The sequence below is a fragment of the Papaver somniferum genome, unplaced genomic scaffold (genome assembly GCF_003573695.1).
Source record: "Papaver somniferum cultivar HN1 unplaced genomic scaffold, ASM357369v1 unplaced-scaffold_117, whole genome shotgun sequence".
NCBI lineage: Eukaryota > Viridiplantae > Streptophyta > Magnoliopsida > Ranunculales > Papaveraceae > Papaver > Papaver somniferum.
In genome coordinates, this window is record NW_020620714.1 from 7680273 (window position 1) to 7697142 (window position 16870).

Sequence of the window (16870 nt, forward strand, 5' to 3'; positions counted from 1 at the left end):
AAGATAGTAAGGATGAAACTGGATTCATCTGGCTTAAACTTAAAAAATAGCGATGATGAAACTGGATGCATCCTGTTGTAAATTTAAAATAAGAAAAAAAATATTTGAAAATGGGTAGGATGAAACTGTTTACATCCTAACTATTTTAACATTTTTGTCCATTTAAACAGTATCAAAACCTAAATATCTTTTTCATCCAGGATTGTTGATTTTAGTCTTTTTAACCAATTCTGTGAAAGAAAAATCATATCATTTCTGCTTCTACTTGCCAAACAGACCGGAATGTTGATCTAAAAATCCAGGTGTACGGTGTAGACAAAAAGGAATGTAAAAGAGATGTAAGAATAAATAGTAGTAAGTAAGTAAGTAAATAGTGCAGTACAACTGTACACAGGATAGAAAATCCATGTTTCACTCTACAGAGTTTTTCACTGCATTTTTTTCTTCTTCATTAAATTAAAAGATTCATTCACAGCATAAACTTGGTCTCTCCGAAAAACCCGCCTTCAATTCTTCTTCATCTTCATTCCATTCTCATTCTCATTCTCATTCCCATGGATTCCGACCCCAAAGCCCTAGAAAAAACCAGACAAAAATCATGCCTTTCTCTCTTTAAATCTCACTATCTGTAGTCAACCAAAACAAGAAGAAGAAGACGAAGTCAGTTTTGTGTTTGGGTTTTACTTTTCATCTTTGATTCAAGGTATTTTCTGCAACTTTTTGTGAATCTCAATTTCATGTTTGATCCTTTTTACATCATCATCATCATCATCATCTCATGATTTGTTTGAATTTTTCTTGAAAATCACAAATACACCTTTGTATCTGTGTTCAAAGACGACATTTTTTTGATTTTTTTGATCATTCATGTCATCAATTCACGTTTATTCTCCAATTTGGTTCAAAATCTGAAGTGGGTTTTTGTTTGATTTCATTTTACAATTCTTCATTGACTCCTCAAAAATTTTCATTTATTCTATACCTGTGTATAAAGATGACATTTTTTATGATTTTTTTGATCATTTATGTCATGAATCATGTTGATTCTTCATTTTTAGTTTAAAATCTCAAGTGGGTTTTGCTTGCATTTCATCTTTCATGCACACACTAATGTACTTATTCAATTGACTCCTTTCAATTTTACTTTTGTTCTGTTTCAGAAATATCAAAAAAAACAAAAAAGAAGATTATTGATTCAATTCTGGTTGTGTTTTGATGAATTTTGATATGTGTTTATCATGTTGTGTGGATCATAGTCAGTTTCTGTAATGGGGTTTTTTCAATTTCATGTTTCATGCACACCCCCTCTGGAAAAATGCTGTTCTTTGTTGCTCTGATGTTCTTTTCCAGAAATAGAATTTTGATAATTGTTATTCAATTCTGGTTCATTTTTGATTAACTATGAAATGGGTTTCTTTTTAACAGATCAAATTGATGTAATCGTCGAAAACCCCAAGCGAATTGAAGTGGATTGCCTCAAAACTTTGTGTTTCTTGATGTTGGAATTTTGAGGGAGTCACTGAGATTGAGAGAGGAAAGTCAAGATGCTTTCGTCGAATCTATGGGGAGGTTCATTTGAGATGCACGATGATGACAATAGAGATAGAAATACGAAAGTGGATGATAATTTAGACAGAGGAGCTCTAACTAATCAACAACAATTAGATCAAGCTCAACAAAGTTGGTTATTAGGACCTAAAGAGAACAAAAGAAAGAAATATATGGATTTTGGTTGTGTAGTTTGTAGTAGACAAGCGGTAAAATGGTCATTTTGGACAATTGTTTTAGCTTTTGTTGTCATTGCTCTTCCAACGATTATCGTCAAGAATTGGCCAAACCATAAAGTCCATCCCACTCCTCCGGATCAATACCATGTTGCTCTCACAAAGGCGCTCAAATTTTTTGACGCACAAATGTGTGAGTCCCTTGTCTTAAGTCTTCTCTCTTTTTTATCTTTTTATAATCTCTATTAGCAAGTTCTTATTCAGCTGTCCATAGATATCATGTAGTCGTCTATGCAAGAGACGGAACGTATCCTTGCTTTCGAGAGGATTTTGCAGTTGTTCAGACCATTCTTTTCCTTTTCTTTCTTTTTGAATTAGTATGTCAGAAACTCTTAGTGTATGTTTTAAGTAGGGTTACAAAATTTTGAGGGTTCTGTGCAGCGGGGAGGTTGCCGAAGAACCATAACATTTCATGGAGAGGACCTTCTGGATTAAAAGATGGAGTGAAGGATGTGAAAGGTGGACTAGTTGGCGGCTATTATGATGCTGGAGACAACATTAAGTTCAGTTTCCCGATGGCTTTCTCTATGAGTATGCTAAGTTGGAGTGTGATAGAATATAGTCATAAATACAAATCGATAGGGGAATATGATCATATAAGGGATATCATCAAATGGGGCACCGATTACCTACTTCTTACCTTCAATTCTTCCGCCACAAATATCGACAAAATTTATAGCCAGGTATCTATGAACTTCTTACTTACTTACAGTTCCTTCAGTATTCTCTGGTATTAGGCCAAGTCTATATGGCCTCTGCCTCATGACATTGTCATAACATATGAAAGGAAATTTGATCGTTTTATTCTTCTTACTCTATCTCAAGGACATGTGCATATTTTGTTATAATTATTTGGTTACATTACATATTGGTTCTCGTTCAAACTTTTTACCTTGCTTAACCTACCATAGGTAGGCGTTGGTAGGAGTGACTCAACTTTACCAGATGATCATAACTGTTGGCAAAGACCAGAAGACATGAATTATGACCGCCCGGTGCAAACAACAACTGCAGGATGCGACTTGGCCAGTGAAATGGCATCAGCTCTAGCATCTGCATCAATTGTCTTCATCGACGACAGAAAATACTCCCAAAAACTCATAAAAGGTGCTACTGCCTTGTTTGCATTTGGTAGGGATTTTACTAAACGTTCCACATATAGCACAGGGAAACCAGATATTGAACAGTTTTACAAGTCGTCTGGATACTGGGATGAGTTCATGTGGGGCTCGGCTTGGATGTATTATGCAACTGGTAATTCGAGTTATCTTTCCCTGGCCACGAATCCAGGAATACCGCAGAATGCGAATGCGTCTCTCCGAACAGCAGATATGGGAGTTTTGAGTTGGGACAACAAGTTACCAGCTGCTGAATTGTTGTTAACTAGGATGCGGATCTTTCTGAGCCCAGGGTATCCTTATGAGGACATGCTGAGAAGCTATCAGAATCTTACTAGTTTAAATATGTGTTCGTATCTTAAGAAGTACAATGTTTACAATTTTACTAAAGGTGAGCTTTGTTCATTCATATATAAACTGAAATGAAACTTAATATTATTGTTTTCAGATCAAGGTTGATGACGTTTCATTTCGTTGCAGGTGGCTTGATACAATTGAACCATGGAGGCCCCCAGAATCTGCAGTATGTTGTGAATGCTGCTTTCATAGCTTCTCTATTTGTTGATTATATGAACGCAACAGGCGTGCCTGGCTGGTACTGTGGAACGCAATACACTGGTGCAGATGAACTGCACAAATTTGCCACTTCTCAGGTGCTACATCCGTATCTTTTATATGAACTGCATCGCTAACTTTCACTTTTTTTAGTCTGCACTAACAGTCAAAATCTACTTCTTAGCTTGATAAAATCATGACAACTTAGTAGATGTTACATCAGACTATCAGTATGTTCATCGAGGATAGTAAATTTATTAATGTGTTCACATTTGCAGTTCAGTTACTCATTATATGTATCTACATTGCTGTGAAAAGGTTGATTACATTCTTGGGGCAAACCCAAGTAAGATGAGCTACGTAGTTGGATATGGGGAGAAGTTTCCGAAGCATGTGCACCACAGAGGTGCATCTATACCTCTTGATGGTCACCAATACACCTGTAAAGAAGGCTTTAAATGGCGAGACACTAAGAATTCTAATCCCCACAATCTTACGGGAGCCATGGTTGGCGGTCCCGACAGGTCTGATAAGTTTCAAGATTTCCGGCGTAATTATAACTTCACTGAACCAACGTTAGCCGGAAATGCAGGACTCGTGGCAGCTTTAGTGTCCTTGACGACTACTGGGGGAAGCATAGTTGACAAGAACACTATGTTCTCAGGCGTACCACCGCTGTCCCCTACTCCTCCACCACCTCCTCCTCCATGGAAACCTTGATTCAGTCATTTTCTAGCCATAGTTAAATTGATATAGTTACCCCCTTTTGGTACCTAGAAATTCGTGATCTGAATTATATTTTGCTTCTTCATATAAAGACACGGATAGATTCTTCTTGTAATTATTACCATCATTGGGCTAATCTATTGTGGGGGTTTTACGTATTCCAGGGTCATAAAGATTGACTGTTTACATTATTACTCTAGTAGATTCTGAACTGTGTCGTTTCTTTAATATCAGTTGGCAGAAGGTGAAAGTTGTTTTAGATGTTGCTGGTTGTTTTTTCTTTGTATGCATCGAGTTCATTATGAACTGCTAGGTGTTGTGGTGTGCATAATGAACTCACTAGTTAACAATGTATCTAGATGCTCACGAAGTTTTTTGTAATTTGCATCTTTCCATTTAGCCAGGGTGCGTAAGATTTGTCAGACGATTGTTTCCAGGCAGAATAAGGGTACATAAGTTTTCTCAGGGTGCATGATTAAACAAGGTGGCCTTATGTGTTGCCAAGCTTTTAGCGAAATCACATGGCGGAAGGCGACAGTTGTTTTAGATGTTCCTGGTTGTTTTCTTTGTATGCATGAGTTCATTATGACCTGCAAGGTTTTGAGGTGTGCACGATGAACTCAATGTACCTAGATGCTCGCGAAGTTTTCTGTAATTTGCATCTTTCCATTTAGCCAGGGCACATAAGATTTGTCAGATAATTGTTTCCGGAAAGAATAAGGGTGCATAAGTTTTGTCAGGGTGCATAAGTTTTGTCAGGGTACATAAGTTTTGCCAATGCTGATTAAACAAGGGAACAAGGTGGTCTTATGTGTTGCCAAGCTTTTAGCGAAATCACATGGCGAAAGGTGAAAGTTGTTTTAGATGTTGCTGGTTGTTTTTTCTTTGTATGCATCGAGTTCATTATGAACTGCAAGGTGTTGTGTGCATAATGAAACTAACTAGTTAGCAATGTATCTAGATGCTCGCAAAGTTTGTCTGTAATTTGCAAATTACCTTTTAGCCAGGGTGCATAAGTTTTGTCAGATTGTCAGATGATTGTTTCCAGACAGAATAAGGAACAGAAAACCAAAGAGAAGAATTTAAACATAAAACCAAAATATAAATCCAAAGAAATTAACCAGCTATGATCGCCTCTAACTCCTAGCTGCTGCTGCAAACTAAATCATTCATTCAAAAGCCCATGGATTTTCCCTGCGATGCTGTTCATCTTCTTCAGGGGTGAAATAGGCCCCAATGTTGAATGTGGAACGTAATTGCTCCGGTGTTTTACCGCTCATCATCTCCCACACCTTGTGCTTTGCCAAGTATGCCAATCCGTTTGTATTAAGAGAATTCGAAGCCACGATTAAGTCGAATAATAATTGAATATTATTACCGACGTTCACAAATTCTGCATCCCAAATCTGTTTTTCAGCATCACTGGTCTCAACCTCAGCGTGTTTCCTGCAGTATACTATTACCTTTGCCAAGATACTGCCTTTGATGCAATGCAACAGATTCCTCAATAACGAAGGTCTGTTCGTCAGAACTCTTTAAAGTAATCATCTTTGCTGCTGCCGGTGCCTCTGCCATGGTGATCCCAGATTCGCAATACAAGAATTTGTGAATATTGAAACAAAGAAAGTGTGTTTCTCTCTGCCGTGTTAAGGTGTGTTTATACTACTACTGACTAAATTTCTTTTTTTGGTTGGACTCGGATTCTAAGATAAAACCTGATTTACAGATGCTAACACAGTAATCTCTGTGCAGGACTTTAATTCAATTCATAGATGGTAGGGGTTTAGATTCCCTGTAGGAGTAGAATCTGTTGGTACTTTCTTCTGCTACATCTCATATTGGGGAGTGATTTCAGAAACAAAAAGATAAACAATTCGAAGGGTGTCCAAAAAAGAGATGACATAATATGACCACAATAAGCTCATGTCAGTAGTGCTCAGACTGAAAACTCAAAAACTTTACGGTAACCAAAGTAGGAAAATGTGAGTCTTCCTGGAACTACAAAATTCTTTATCATCTCAAAATCTCTGGAGACAGTGCATCCTGAAGATATACTGCAGTTCCATTTGAATCTCTCATCTGTCTAACCACCTCAATTCCCCTTCTTCAGATTCAAAGGTAAGATTCATTTCCTTGAATACGTAACAAAATTTAAGTTTCAACTTCGTTATCTACAAAAAGATACCACAGGACCCATTACCTAGAACATCCTCTTCTTGCAGTCAGGTGCCCCGCAGTAACAGTCCATGTGCTTGATGTTTCCTTCCTTGTCCACCACGCTGTCAACAGCGTAACCATAATCATAGGATAATTCCTACAAAAACATGAAATGCATTCAATTACTAAAACGATAAAGGTATAGATACAAGAAAAAGCTCTTGAAAGTAAACAGTTAAAAGAAGCACATTACCTGAAGAGGGGGTATATTATCAGCAGCGAATAAAACAATTCGTGCAAGCTTTATATCGTGATGCTCACTTAATACACACTGGACAAATAGATTGGGAGCGCAGCTGTGATTAATATATCTAGTAACATTGCCAGTCAATCCAGCATCAATACAATAATCAACTTCATCTGCTGCTTTGTCCGAGAGAGCACCTGGAGATATGGATACATCACCTTTCCTTCTCTGTAAGACAGACCAAGGAAATCAAATCAGCAGGTGCATCCATATAGATTACTTCATACAAGTACATATAAGAAACAGCAGAATCTCTATATCAGAGTACTAGCAGCAAACTTCAAGTACTGTCTGTCCTGTTAAACCTACAGATAAATCTCTTAATCTCTTCTGTATGCCTCCTACAGTTTGTACTTGTATACTACTCATCCATCTAGGTGTCAAACAGCAACTGCATTCACAGATTGATGCACTATCTTAAAAGAAACAGGTATTACATGTGCATTTGTCATTGCATGTGTAACTTTTTCTATAATTATGCAAGACAGACCATGGAAATAATATCAGTAGGAGAATCTATGTAAACTACTTCATACAAAGCTCTATATCAGAGACCTGTAGTGGCAAAATAGCAGCACTCTGTCCTGTTATAGCTACTGATAAATCTCATCTGTATGCCTCTTACAGTTTGTTTTCGGATACTACTTGTCCATCTAGATTGATTTACTAAGAAGCAAATATTACATGAGCATTTACATAAATTCTGTATACTTACTATGCTTTGCAAGTCCAGTTGATTTATGTTTAGGATCACTTGGTGTTAAGGTCTTAGTAGGTGATAATCCAAATTTATCAGGATACTACATATAAAGTACTAAATAAACAAAAAACAAATGGTAACAGTGACATTTCAACTAAATAACCATGTATTGCAAGTAGTAAAGTAGTACCTCTCTTCCATCTAGTCCTTTCATCGTCTGAAGGCAATCGATGTCAAAAATGAAGAAGTTCTCCGGATCATGTACCTCGTTCGTCGTCTTGATAACTCCAATATATTCACATACGAAAGCCCCGGAGGGAATAAAATCCCACGATCTTACTCCCCATCCTTTTTTGGGGGTACGATATACCTTTAAAGAGACACCAAATGAAACCATATTGTAAGCCTTCCTCATACTTTAATAAAGAACATGGTAAATTCAGAAGATTAAAAGAAATTGCATCGAATACAATATAGTTAAAGGCTACCTCAAGACGGTATTTTAATCCGCGCTGAGATGTCTTGTTTACACAATCAGGTCCACATCCACAATGTGGTCCACATTCATACACCACATCCTTGGCTTCAATCAATCTGAAAAGGAAAAAGGTAACAATGCTCTCAAAATCTATGTAAAAATGAACATGAACTCATGCTCATAAGCAAATCAATTTGGTGAATCCAACTATCTTGTCAAACTGCACTTATGCAGTGGGTACCATTACAGCTCATATTTTAAATGTGCCCAAGAGGAGGAGAATACATCCAAAAAGAAAATTAAGAGAAGAATCTTAGCAATACATTTTTAACATATATCAGACTATCAGTACCAAGTACATGGCATAAGAAGACGGTATAAGTCAAATATTTGTAAGCAAATGACTGAAGTAGGAAAGAGCGAATATTTTTTACCTGCCACCATCTTTAGACACATATGGAAACTCTGCACCATTAAGCTTTGCACAGGCACATATACTAGGATCAATACAAGCTCCTTTGCACTTGCAGCCAAAGGCATTTACAGGAATTCTCACACTTGCAGAAACTTGAGCAGTGGTGATATATGTCAAACCTATATAATCAGAACCCATTAGATTCAAAATAGAAGTAGCTAGTTGTTATTCAGTATTATGCATGAATAACCATTATGCTCCTATAGGCATCCACGAAAAAGACGAAACAGAAAGATAGTATCTACCTAGGTGGTTGCACACTAAATCTTACCTGTAGGAGGACCAGGTGGGTCATCAACCAAATTGGTCGCTGGAATAGGAATGTTTTCTTGGCCCCCACTAATGTCTTTACAGACCAATCTTCATCGATTTAAAAAGAAAAACAAAAAATAAAACTCAGTTACAAGGTTGTGTTAGATAAATCTAGAGACGTCAAAGTCTAGATTACAAGTTCCTACCCACGAATATCATCTGCGCATTTGGGAGCTTGTGCTCTAGTAAATTGAACCTGCAGATGATATCATCAAGCAATCGTAAATTCCTAGTCATGATTAGATATAAAAATTATACTATTGTCTTTGACTGTTAGTATGTGAAGACAAACCTGGTTGGTAGTCAGAACTGGCTGCCCCTCAAGGCGCTTGAGACGATACTTGTATATTGTAAAACCAGAAACACCTTTCTCGGCCCAATAATCAACAACCTGTAGATTACGATTCAGTATCAAACAAAAGTGTAAGGTTACTTACTACTATGTCAGTTAAGTTGTTTAGAGTAAAGGGTACTTCTAACAAAGGCAAGAAAAAATAAAAGCAGGCTATGTAGTTATAATAACATCCCAAACAAATTTAATCTACACCCTAAAACATAGTCATTACAAGATTTAATCCCTGATATGCAGTCAGCCCACACTCCTATGATCTAGTTGTATGTCTCTGTAGGCAAATTTGACAAGGCCATGGGCAGTGGCGCCAGGAACTTTTATTGGGCGGGCACTAAAATCATCATTTTTATTCGGTGGGGCACCATGTATGTATGCGTTGCATAATGAAGTTTCCAACAGCTAAAACTTATAACAGCAGCTAACTGTATACGCACCATATAAAACCAATCTTTGTAAATGTAGCTCCACCCCTGACCTTAATTGCTAAACTTTTAGCCATAACAATTACTAGTAACTAATAAGAAGACTGAAAACATAATTGCAAACTAAATCAGTAGAACCATGTCAACTAAAGGAATTGAACCTAACATATGTATCTGTTATATTAAGTCTACATTCTTAGACCAGTATATTTGTCAAATCACCGTCATACAGAAATTGACAATTCGAAAGGCATGAGTCTATAGGTGCTTCAATTGAGCCCAAAGGACTTACATTATATAGTCCATCGTAGGTATAAACCTTTCCACAGTAGCTACTAGGACATTTCAGTCCACGGATGACTCTAACTGGAACATTCTGGCCAATGTTATTCTGCAAAGGAAAAAGGAAAAAATAGTAATAATTTTAGTTCCATTAATACACAGTTAGTTATATGAATATATAAAACAAAAACCAAAGAAATTACTAGATTTAAAAGGAGAAAATTGCTAACCTTGAGTGCCAGATTGCCACGTTTCATTACTTGGTCAGCTATTTGAGATTTATTACCAAGTAAATCGTTACCCCCTTGACCAGTATAAATAACATCATCAGAATTATCTAGATCATCTTCATATTGTCCTGATAACACAATTGAGATGGCGACGGGAAAGGTATAGTTCTTAAATTCTGCCTGCAGCACATGAAAACAAAACTTGATAAATTGCTAGAATATTGGACAGCTAAGAACTTAATCACATAGTTTTTTCCTTAGTATTACCACTTCACCATAATACGCAAAGTGACTGGCCAAATTTTAAAATCCATTACCACTTTTTTGAATTTGGCACCCATAAAATCAATTCCATTTAACCAATGGTTGTGCAAGCCCACGACACACATTTCAGCCCTTGAATAGAACTGGTGCCCTACATCAACACCTGCGACATGAAAAACAAAAAAATCCTACTCTGCTCAAATGTATTAAAGTTCACACATATTCCATTGACATAAACGTGATCTGTGGAAGCAAACCTGGCAGGTGGCCAGGTCTTTTATCAGGATATAGAATGGTGTTTTCGTCTAACATCTGACAAAAAAATATAAGAAGTTAGACGACTTATGGATTAAGAAAATAACGAATATCTGAAATGACTAAGCTCTGATAACACTGATTTCCAGGGAATCTAAGATATTAGAGCTACTTGCCTGGGAAATTGCCTTCAAATCCGGGCGTTTGGAAGGTCTTTTCCCAGCTTTTTCATCATCTTTCTGCACATTTGCCAATATAATAAAGTAGTTCAATGGTAGGGGATATGTAAAATAGAAATAAAAGCTACTAAGATAGATTAATGTACACAGTTTTCACTAATTTCATAATGGGGTATCAAACATAATGATCACACAAATCTCCTATTTCATCACCACTAGTAAACCAATACTGATTCCTCACTGCTTCGAAATATTCTAAACATCTTACAGAGGTATCCCTCCAAGCTTAAAGGCATTAGAATCCAGTTCTTTTTAAGGATACATAACATAAGTCGTAACAATGCAATCTTGAGACACAATCAGGAGGGGGCCTGCCTCCTTGTAATCACCAATCACTTAGATATGTACAACATTGTAGGTAGCACAAGTTTGGAAGGCAGTCTAGCTATTGTAATTGCCAAAAACAAAACGAAAATTATGTAAAACTAATACATAATTCATGTTATATTCAAGCATCCTTATACTATCACATCAAGACATTTCATCAATTTCCTTAATTCCATACTAACTTCTATAAAATTTCCACACAAAAATCAACCTAACTCGGATTGAAATGCATCCAATTGCTTGAAACTAACAAGAATGGTAATAAACTAACCTTGTTTTTCAATTCTTCTTCGAGGTTCTTAACTCGGAGTTCTTCCTCCTGCACCAACAAATAAACATCAAAAAAACTCAGACAAAAAATTGAAAAAAGTAATTCTAACACTCCGATTTTAATAGTTAGGTTTTTTGTGCACAAACCTGAACAAAGTGGAGATAGTGCGAATTAAAAGCCCTGATAGTTGCTCTAACTTTAGCATAATCGCTCCTCTCATCGGATTCTGTACCCTTTTCAGCCGATTCGAAACTCTTTTCTGCCGATTTCATACTATTTACAACCGATTTTCTACGCTTTGCAGCCGATTTTACACTCTTTTCAACCGATTCAATACCATTTTCACCACCAATCTTCACTTCATGTTCAACATCAGCAGTAACAACTTCTCCCAAATCATTAGACTCATCAATTGATTGATTCTTCTCTGTTAATTTCTTTGAAACCTTTACATCGTTGTTTGATTTACTGATTCTCTTCTTCTTAACAACTGGTTCTTCCTCTTCAATATCACCTCCACGGTCATCATATCTAATTTCCTTAACTATCTTTTTGATTCTAGAACTTCTCCTTCTTCCATCATCAACCATTTCCACTGTAATTTTGAAGGATTTTTACAAAGGGGTTTTTAGGGTTTAAGTTAAGGAAAGGAAGATGAAAATGGGGGAAAGGTTGATAGATTTTTTAGGGTTTGAAAGTGGAGGAGTCGTGAGAGAATGGAATTGTTATTCTCGGAAAAAGAGAATGTGGAATTAATACTTTTTTGGGGAAGACGAAGTGACGGGAATGGGCGGGCTAATTTTGAAATTCAAAATTTGAATTTTAATCGCACTCTGTGTCAGAGATACAGGGCTGCTGCAGTTACCAAGAAAAATAAATAATTGAGAGATTAAAACCGGAGGGTAATTTGGTAATGTGATAAACAACTGAGTTTAAAGATTCCTCATTGTAGGTCAGTAAAGCCAAATAGAAATTCAGTTTTCGTCAATTAAATTACATAAACCAAATGTTAGATACGTAGCCTAAATTTCAGGGATTTTCCAACTACCTGGGGTTAGTCCAATTGACCAGGAGTTGGACTCTCAAGTAGGAAGTCAGCGATTCGAATCTTCGTTCAAGTTTAATTTATACTAACTTTAACATGGATTTTAGAAGGACCGAGTTTGCTCAGTGGGGATAAGCCGGTAGCTACACGGCCAGGAGACAGGACGGGCCTACGCCTTAGCATCAAAAAAAAAAATCAGGGATTTTCCAATTTATTCATTAAAAACCTGAAACATCGGATATAAAAAAAAAACATTTCCGAAAACTGACATATTTATTATCCGGAAAGAAACTAATTTTCCATCTCCATAAACCAAGAAATTCATCTCTACAACAGTCCATAAGTGTTGCGATTTTGCTCTATTTTAGCTTAACTATATTGAAAATATAGCCAAGCAAAATGACCAACTATGCATAGTGTGTGGCCTAACATATCAAGTACCGGTGTTAGTTAGTTACTCACAAACTTTAAGGAAAAAAATTATCGAGAGGGTTAGGTTTATTGTAAATACATGAAGATACGTAGACAATGCTTTAAGTTTAGATCGATGTTTATCGAGTGAGCATTTTTCTTTAAAGTATTTTAAAGATGTGAAAACTACAGGGAGACCTATTCTTCCAGACTTTTCTACTATGAAACCCACGCTCAGAAAAACACAGGCGCGCACTCATTTTCTGGAAGAAAATTATTCTCAAACCCATAATTTCTGAAATTATGTTTCGGTCTTTTTTTTTCCTTCTTCTTCTTCTCAGATTCGTATTTCCCTACAGCTTTCTTTCCTATCTATCGACGGAGTCCAAAATCTCGATTGAGATTAGAAATTGCAGCAACCAAGTTGGGTCCGTTTGTCAACTGGATTGGGTGTATTCAAGGGTTCGTTTGTGATTCGAATCATCTACAGTTGAGGTAATGTTTGAGAGGAAGAAGTTAGGGTCTGATCTGTTGATGTAATTGATTATGAATGAAGTTTTAGAAGATCAGATAAGGAATTTGGTGAAGTTGCAAAACTGAAATCAACAAAGAAAAGGGGATCTGGGACTGATTGATTAAATAGGTTTTGGTGGTTGTGTTCGAAGAATCGGGAGCTCGAGATGATGTAGAAGTTTGGGTTGTATTTTAACTCAAGAGAGCCACGAAAGAATAATTTCTTACATCCCCACTTTTCTCTGTCCAAGAGATGTTGTTGTTGTGGTATTGTGACAGTAAATAATGATGAATGAGTCTAGTTTATAATTCCTGGAAGAAGTGGAGTTATTGGGTTGTGTTGAATGTGAAATTGCAGGAATTTGAGAGCTGAAGGAGATGGTTTCTCAACATACAACAACACCATCAGGTAGCGTATATCAACTATTCGACAGAAAAGCTGAACCACCATCTTATTACCACCTAGTTCGCAGCTGTTACAATGGTTGCTGCTATGGGCATTGTTGATTATTTGGGTCGTGTAAGAAGAGGAGAAGAAACAAATGCTGCTGCAGATGTTTGTGTGGGTGTTGTGTGTTGTTGCCGTGGGTTTGAAACCAACAAGATATCGAAGGATACATGTTGTCTATGGTGAGGGTTTGGTACAGTTCTGGCAGCGAGAAAATAAGGAAGAAAAGGGTGCAGAGTGATTCGCAAATTTGGTTAGTGCTGTGGAAGATTTGGTCAAGGCTAAAAAACAAGAACATAACCAGCTGCAGCTGCTTGACCGCACCGTTTCCTTGCTAGTTTGTTGTGCGTTTGTGGGATGAGTACAAGGATTGTTTGCAGCGGATGTGGCGTTAATTAGAAGCCAGTAGGGTGATCTAACTTGGTTACCAATTTGTTTCAGCATCGGATAGAGTTTGGGTCCTTTAAAATAGTTAAGAAAGAGTGTAGATGCCGTCAGTTTTATGAGATGAATGGCTGCAGATTGGTGGTGTTTAGTGTTTGTATCGAACAAGGATTGTTGGAGGCGGTTTGTGGTGCGACATTACAGGGTTTAACACATCAGGTTTTGACAGAAGAAGCATTATCAACGGCAGCTTGGTTTGCTGCCAGGATTTGACTTGAATCTATGATGTTTTATTCTACGTCTGCAACAATGGATATGAGGGTGTGCTTGTTGTCCGAGATTGAAGAGTCTGATTTTTGTCGAGATATAGATGGGGAGCTGTGAAGTTGGTGGCTAGTTATGCATGACACGTTGTTATGACTGCATAACATGTCAAGATCAGATTTGGTTTTTAGTCTGTTGGGTGTTGTTTTAAGTTGTTATGCAGCTATGAAAATGGATGCATAACCTGTTATGCATCTACAAAATTTGTTGCATAACTTGTTATGTAGTCCAGAAAACGGTTGCATAGCACGTTATGCATCAACTTTTTCGTTACTATTGAAACCAACAAAAACAAAGACTGCACAACTTGTCATGCAACTACAATAATATCTGCATAACATGTTATGCAGTCGTGAAAATTGATGCATAACCTGTTATGCATCCGAAAATATGGCTGCATAATGCATCGAGAAATTTGTTGCACAATCTTTTATGCATCGAGAAAATAGATGCATAACCTGTTATCACTGGCATCACTGGCTAACAACCATGTGAGTAAGGCCAATGCCGGAGACTCATATTGCATCATATGAGTTTTTTATGTACGCACTAAAATCAACCAAAACAATGGCTACATAACTTGTTATAGATGCATAACTTTGTTATGCAGATGCATAATTTGTTATGCAGTCGAGAAAATGGTTGCATAATTCGTTATGCGTCTGCAGAATGTGTTATGCATCTTTTTTTGTGGCTGCATAATGGTTATGTAGTCAGTTTTCGAAATTTTGCCTAAAATGATGATCACCTCCAATTTTTTCGTGAAAAACAAAAATTTAATATTATTGTGTTGTACTCGTCGCGTAGCTCTCTTAAAAAGATTTCCAACGATATAAAATTTGTAAAATTCCAAGGCGCGGATTTTTAGATATGTTATATCCAAGTTGCGTTGTCAATTATACCCCTGATGCATAACCCGTCATGCGGATGCATAATCCGTCAGCATACATTTTTAATAATTTCATTTAATTATGGTGTCACGGTACCTAAAATTAATTATGGGCATGAGAATGAGAATATTTATTTTTGGGTCTCCCCCTAATTTCCCCTCTAAAGATTATGAAAAAGAGGCTAGGAACACTTGATGGGTTTTGTGTCTAGACAAAAAGCCCATCTGTTTTGTTTGTCTTTGTTGAGCCCAACATGATTGCTAAAAACTGGTATCGTATTTGCTAAAATCCGGCACCAATTCAGTTCAACGGCTGCAATTATTTTGGTTTACATGAATTAATACTCATCCCATTAATAGCTGCATTTGCCGTTAACAATTGTGGGGATCAATGACCGTTTGCTAGCAAGAATATTGGATAAGTGTTGGTCATTAGGACTTCGAAATATTATGAAGTCCAACATTGGTTTTATCTCCTTCACGTTTACATAATTAAAGAATTACCGTGTTCTCAGAATTTGTCTGAATATTTCTATAGAAGAAGAAGAAGGGTTTTACAATTATGCATTTTATTCAGGTTATGGTAAACATGATCTTTTTAGATATGAAAATAAACTTTGGGCGATAATTTCAAGTAGGAAAATGCTTGGTGAGAGACCCTGCAGTAGTGCACTTACCGACAAAATAAGAGAGACAAGTCTAAGGGTATTTTTGAAATGAGAAATATCAGAGGTTGAGTGCTTGAAACCCAAGGTAATTTTGTAATGTAATAGATAACATAGATTTTAAGATCAAGGGTTTTCTGGAAAATGATTATAAGGCGTACTCCTGTTTACATGATTAAAGAAAATTATTGGGCATACCAGGTGACACGGAAAATGAGTTGCGACATCATAGAAAAACCATTGAGCGATAGAGATTCTAGCGGACGAAATAATTTATAATTAACACCGATGATAGAGTCTTTATCGCTAGCACTACGCAGAATACCGCTGAACATTATTAACTATATCGCCAACGTTCGACATTGTAACGCCCATACCATCATCTCATTCCCCTTTGCACCTTCCCTTATCTCTCTTTTCTTCTCTAATTAATTCTCTTCTCTAGTTTAACAAAATTATGTTTATTTTACTTCCTAAACAAATATTAGTGATAAAAGAAAAAGAAATAGAAAACTCAAAGGATCTACTAATACCCAAACCAGGCGATTATGTTATATTGTGTATAAAAATATGAGTTTTAAAATATTATACAACTAGCCGGTGATGGTGTACTCCCTATGCACATATCTGGTCATCCGGAGCGAGTTAGTTTAGTCTATCTAAGAGGTGGGTGGTCTGAGTTCCGTACGGTGTTCATGTTACTTCAACATATTGTTCAAGAGAGAATTCGAAGATATCCTTGGCTGCATTTATATCATACACAACCTATAAACCACATGCTCCAAATAATTCAAGTTATATTCAAACGATGGTGGAAGATTTTTTTTTATTATTATTTTTTTTGTAAACCTCAACAAATTAACTCGAATTACGAATATGTTCTTAAATAGGAGTTTCACCGTTAGATTTGTACATGTTAGCGGGAATTCCATGTGAA

At 36.7% G+C, this 16870-nt stretch overlaps 3 protein-coding genes across 3 annotated transcripts; 1 reads left to right on the forward strand and 2 right to left on the reverse strand.

Moving 5' to 3' along the window:
- The first annotated feature begins 423 nt into the window (after positions 1 to 423).
- Positions 424 to 4442, forward strand: LOC113329938 (endoglucanase 12-like). The gene is made up of 6 exons (XM_026576771.1): positions 424 to 703; positions 1426 to 1917; positions 2166 to 2467; positions 2696 to 3293; positions 3383 to 3555; positions 3776 to 4442. The coding sequence occupies exons 2-6, from the start codon at positions 1545 to 1547 to the stop codon at positions 4175 to 4177; spliced, it is 1848 nt and encodes a 615-aa protein (XP_026432556.1). The 5' UTR covers positions 424 to 703; positions 1426 to 1544; the 3' UTR covers positions 4178 to 4442.
- Positions 4443 to 5352: 910 nt separating this feature from the next.
- LOC113329765 (SKP1-like protein 11) lies at positions 5353 to 5758 on the reverse strand. Its single transcript, XM_026576599.1, has 2 exons — positions 5647 to 5758; positions 5353 to 5576 (listed from the first exon to the last, which is right to left on the reverse strand). The coding sequence occupies exons 1-2, from the start codon at positions 5756 to 5758 to the stop codon at positions 5353 to 5355; spliced, it is 336 nt and encodes a 111-aa protein (XP_026432384.1).
- A 305-nt stretch (positions 5759 to 6063) lies between these two features.
- Positions 6064 to 11962, reverse strand: LOC113329937 (histone-lysine N-methyltransferase, H3 lysine-9 specific SUVH4-like). The gene is made up of 15 exons (XM_026576770.1): positions 11401 to 11962; positions 11255 to 11302; positions 10594 to 10656; positions 10420 to 10474; positions 10216 to 10325; positions 9899 to 10078; positions 9679 to 9777; positions 8905 to 9003; positions 8759 to 8808; positions 8572 to 8660; positions 8260 to 8419; positions 7836 to 7941; positions 7538 to 7717; positions 6594 to 6815; positions 6064 to 6497 (listed from the first exon to the last, which is right to left on the reverse strand). The coding sequence occupies exons 1-15, from the start codon at positions 11842 to 11844 to the stop codon at positions 6384 to 6386; spliced, it is 2019 nt and encodes a 672-aa protein (XP_026432555.1). The 5' UTR covers positions 11845 to 11962; the 3' UTR covers positions 6064 to 6383.
- Positions 11963 to 16870: the final 4908 nt, after the last annotated feature.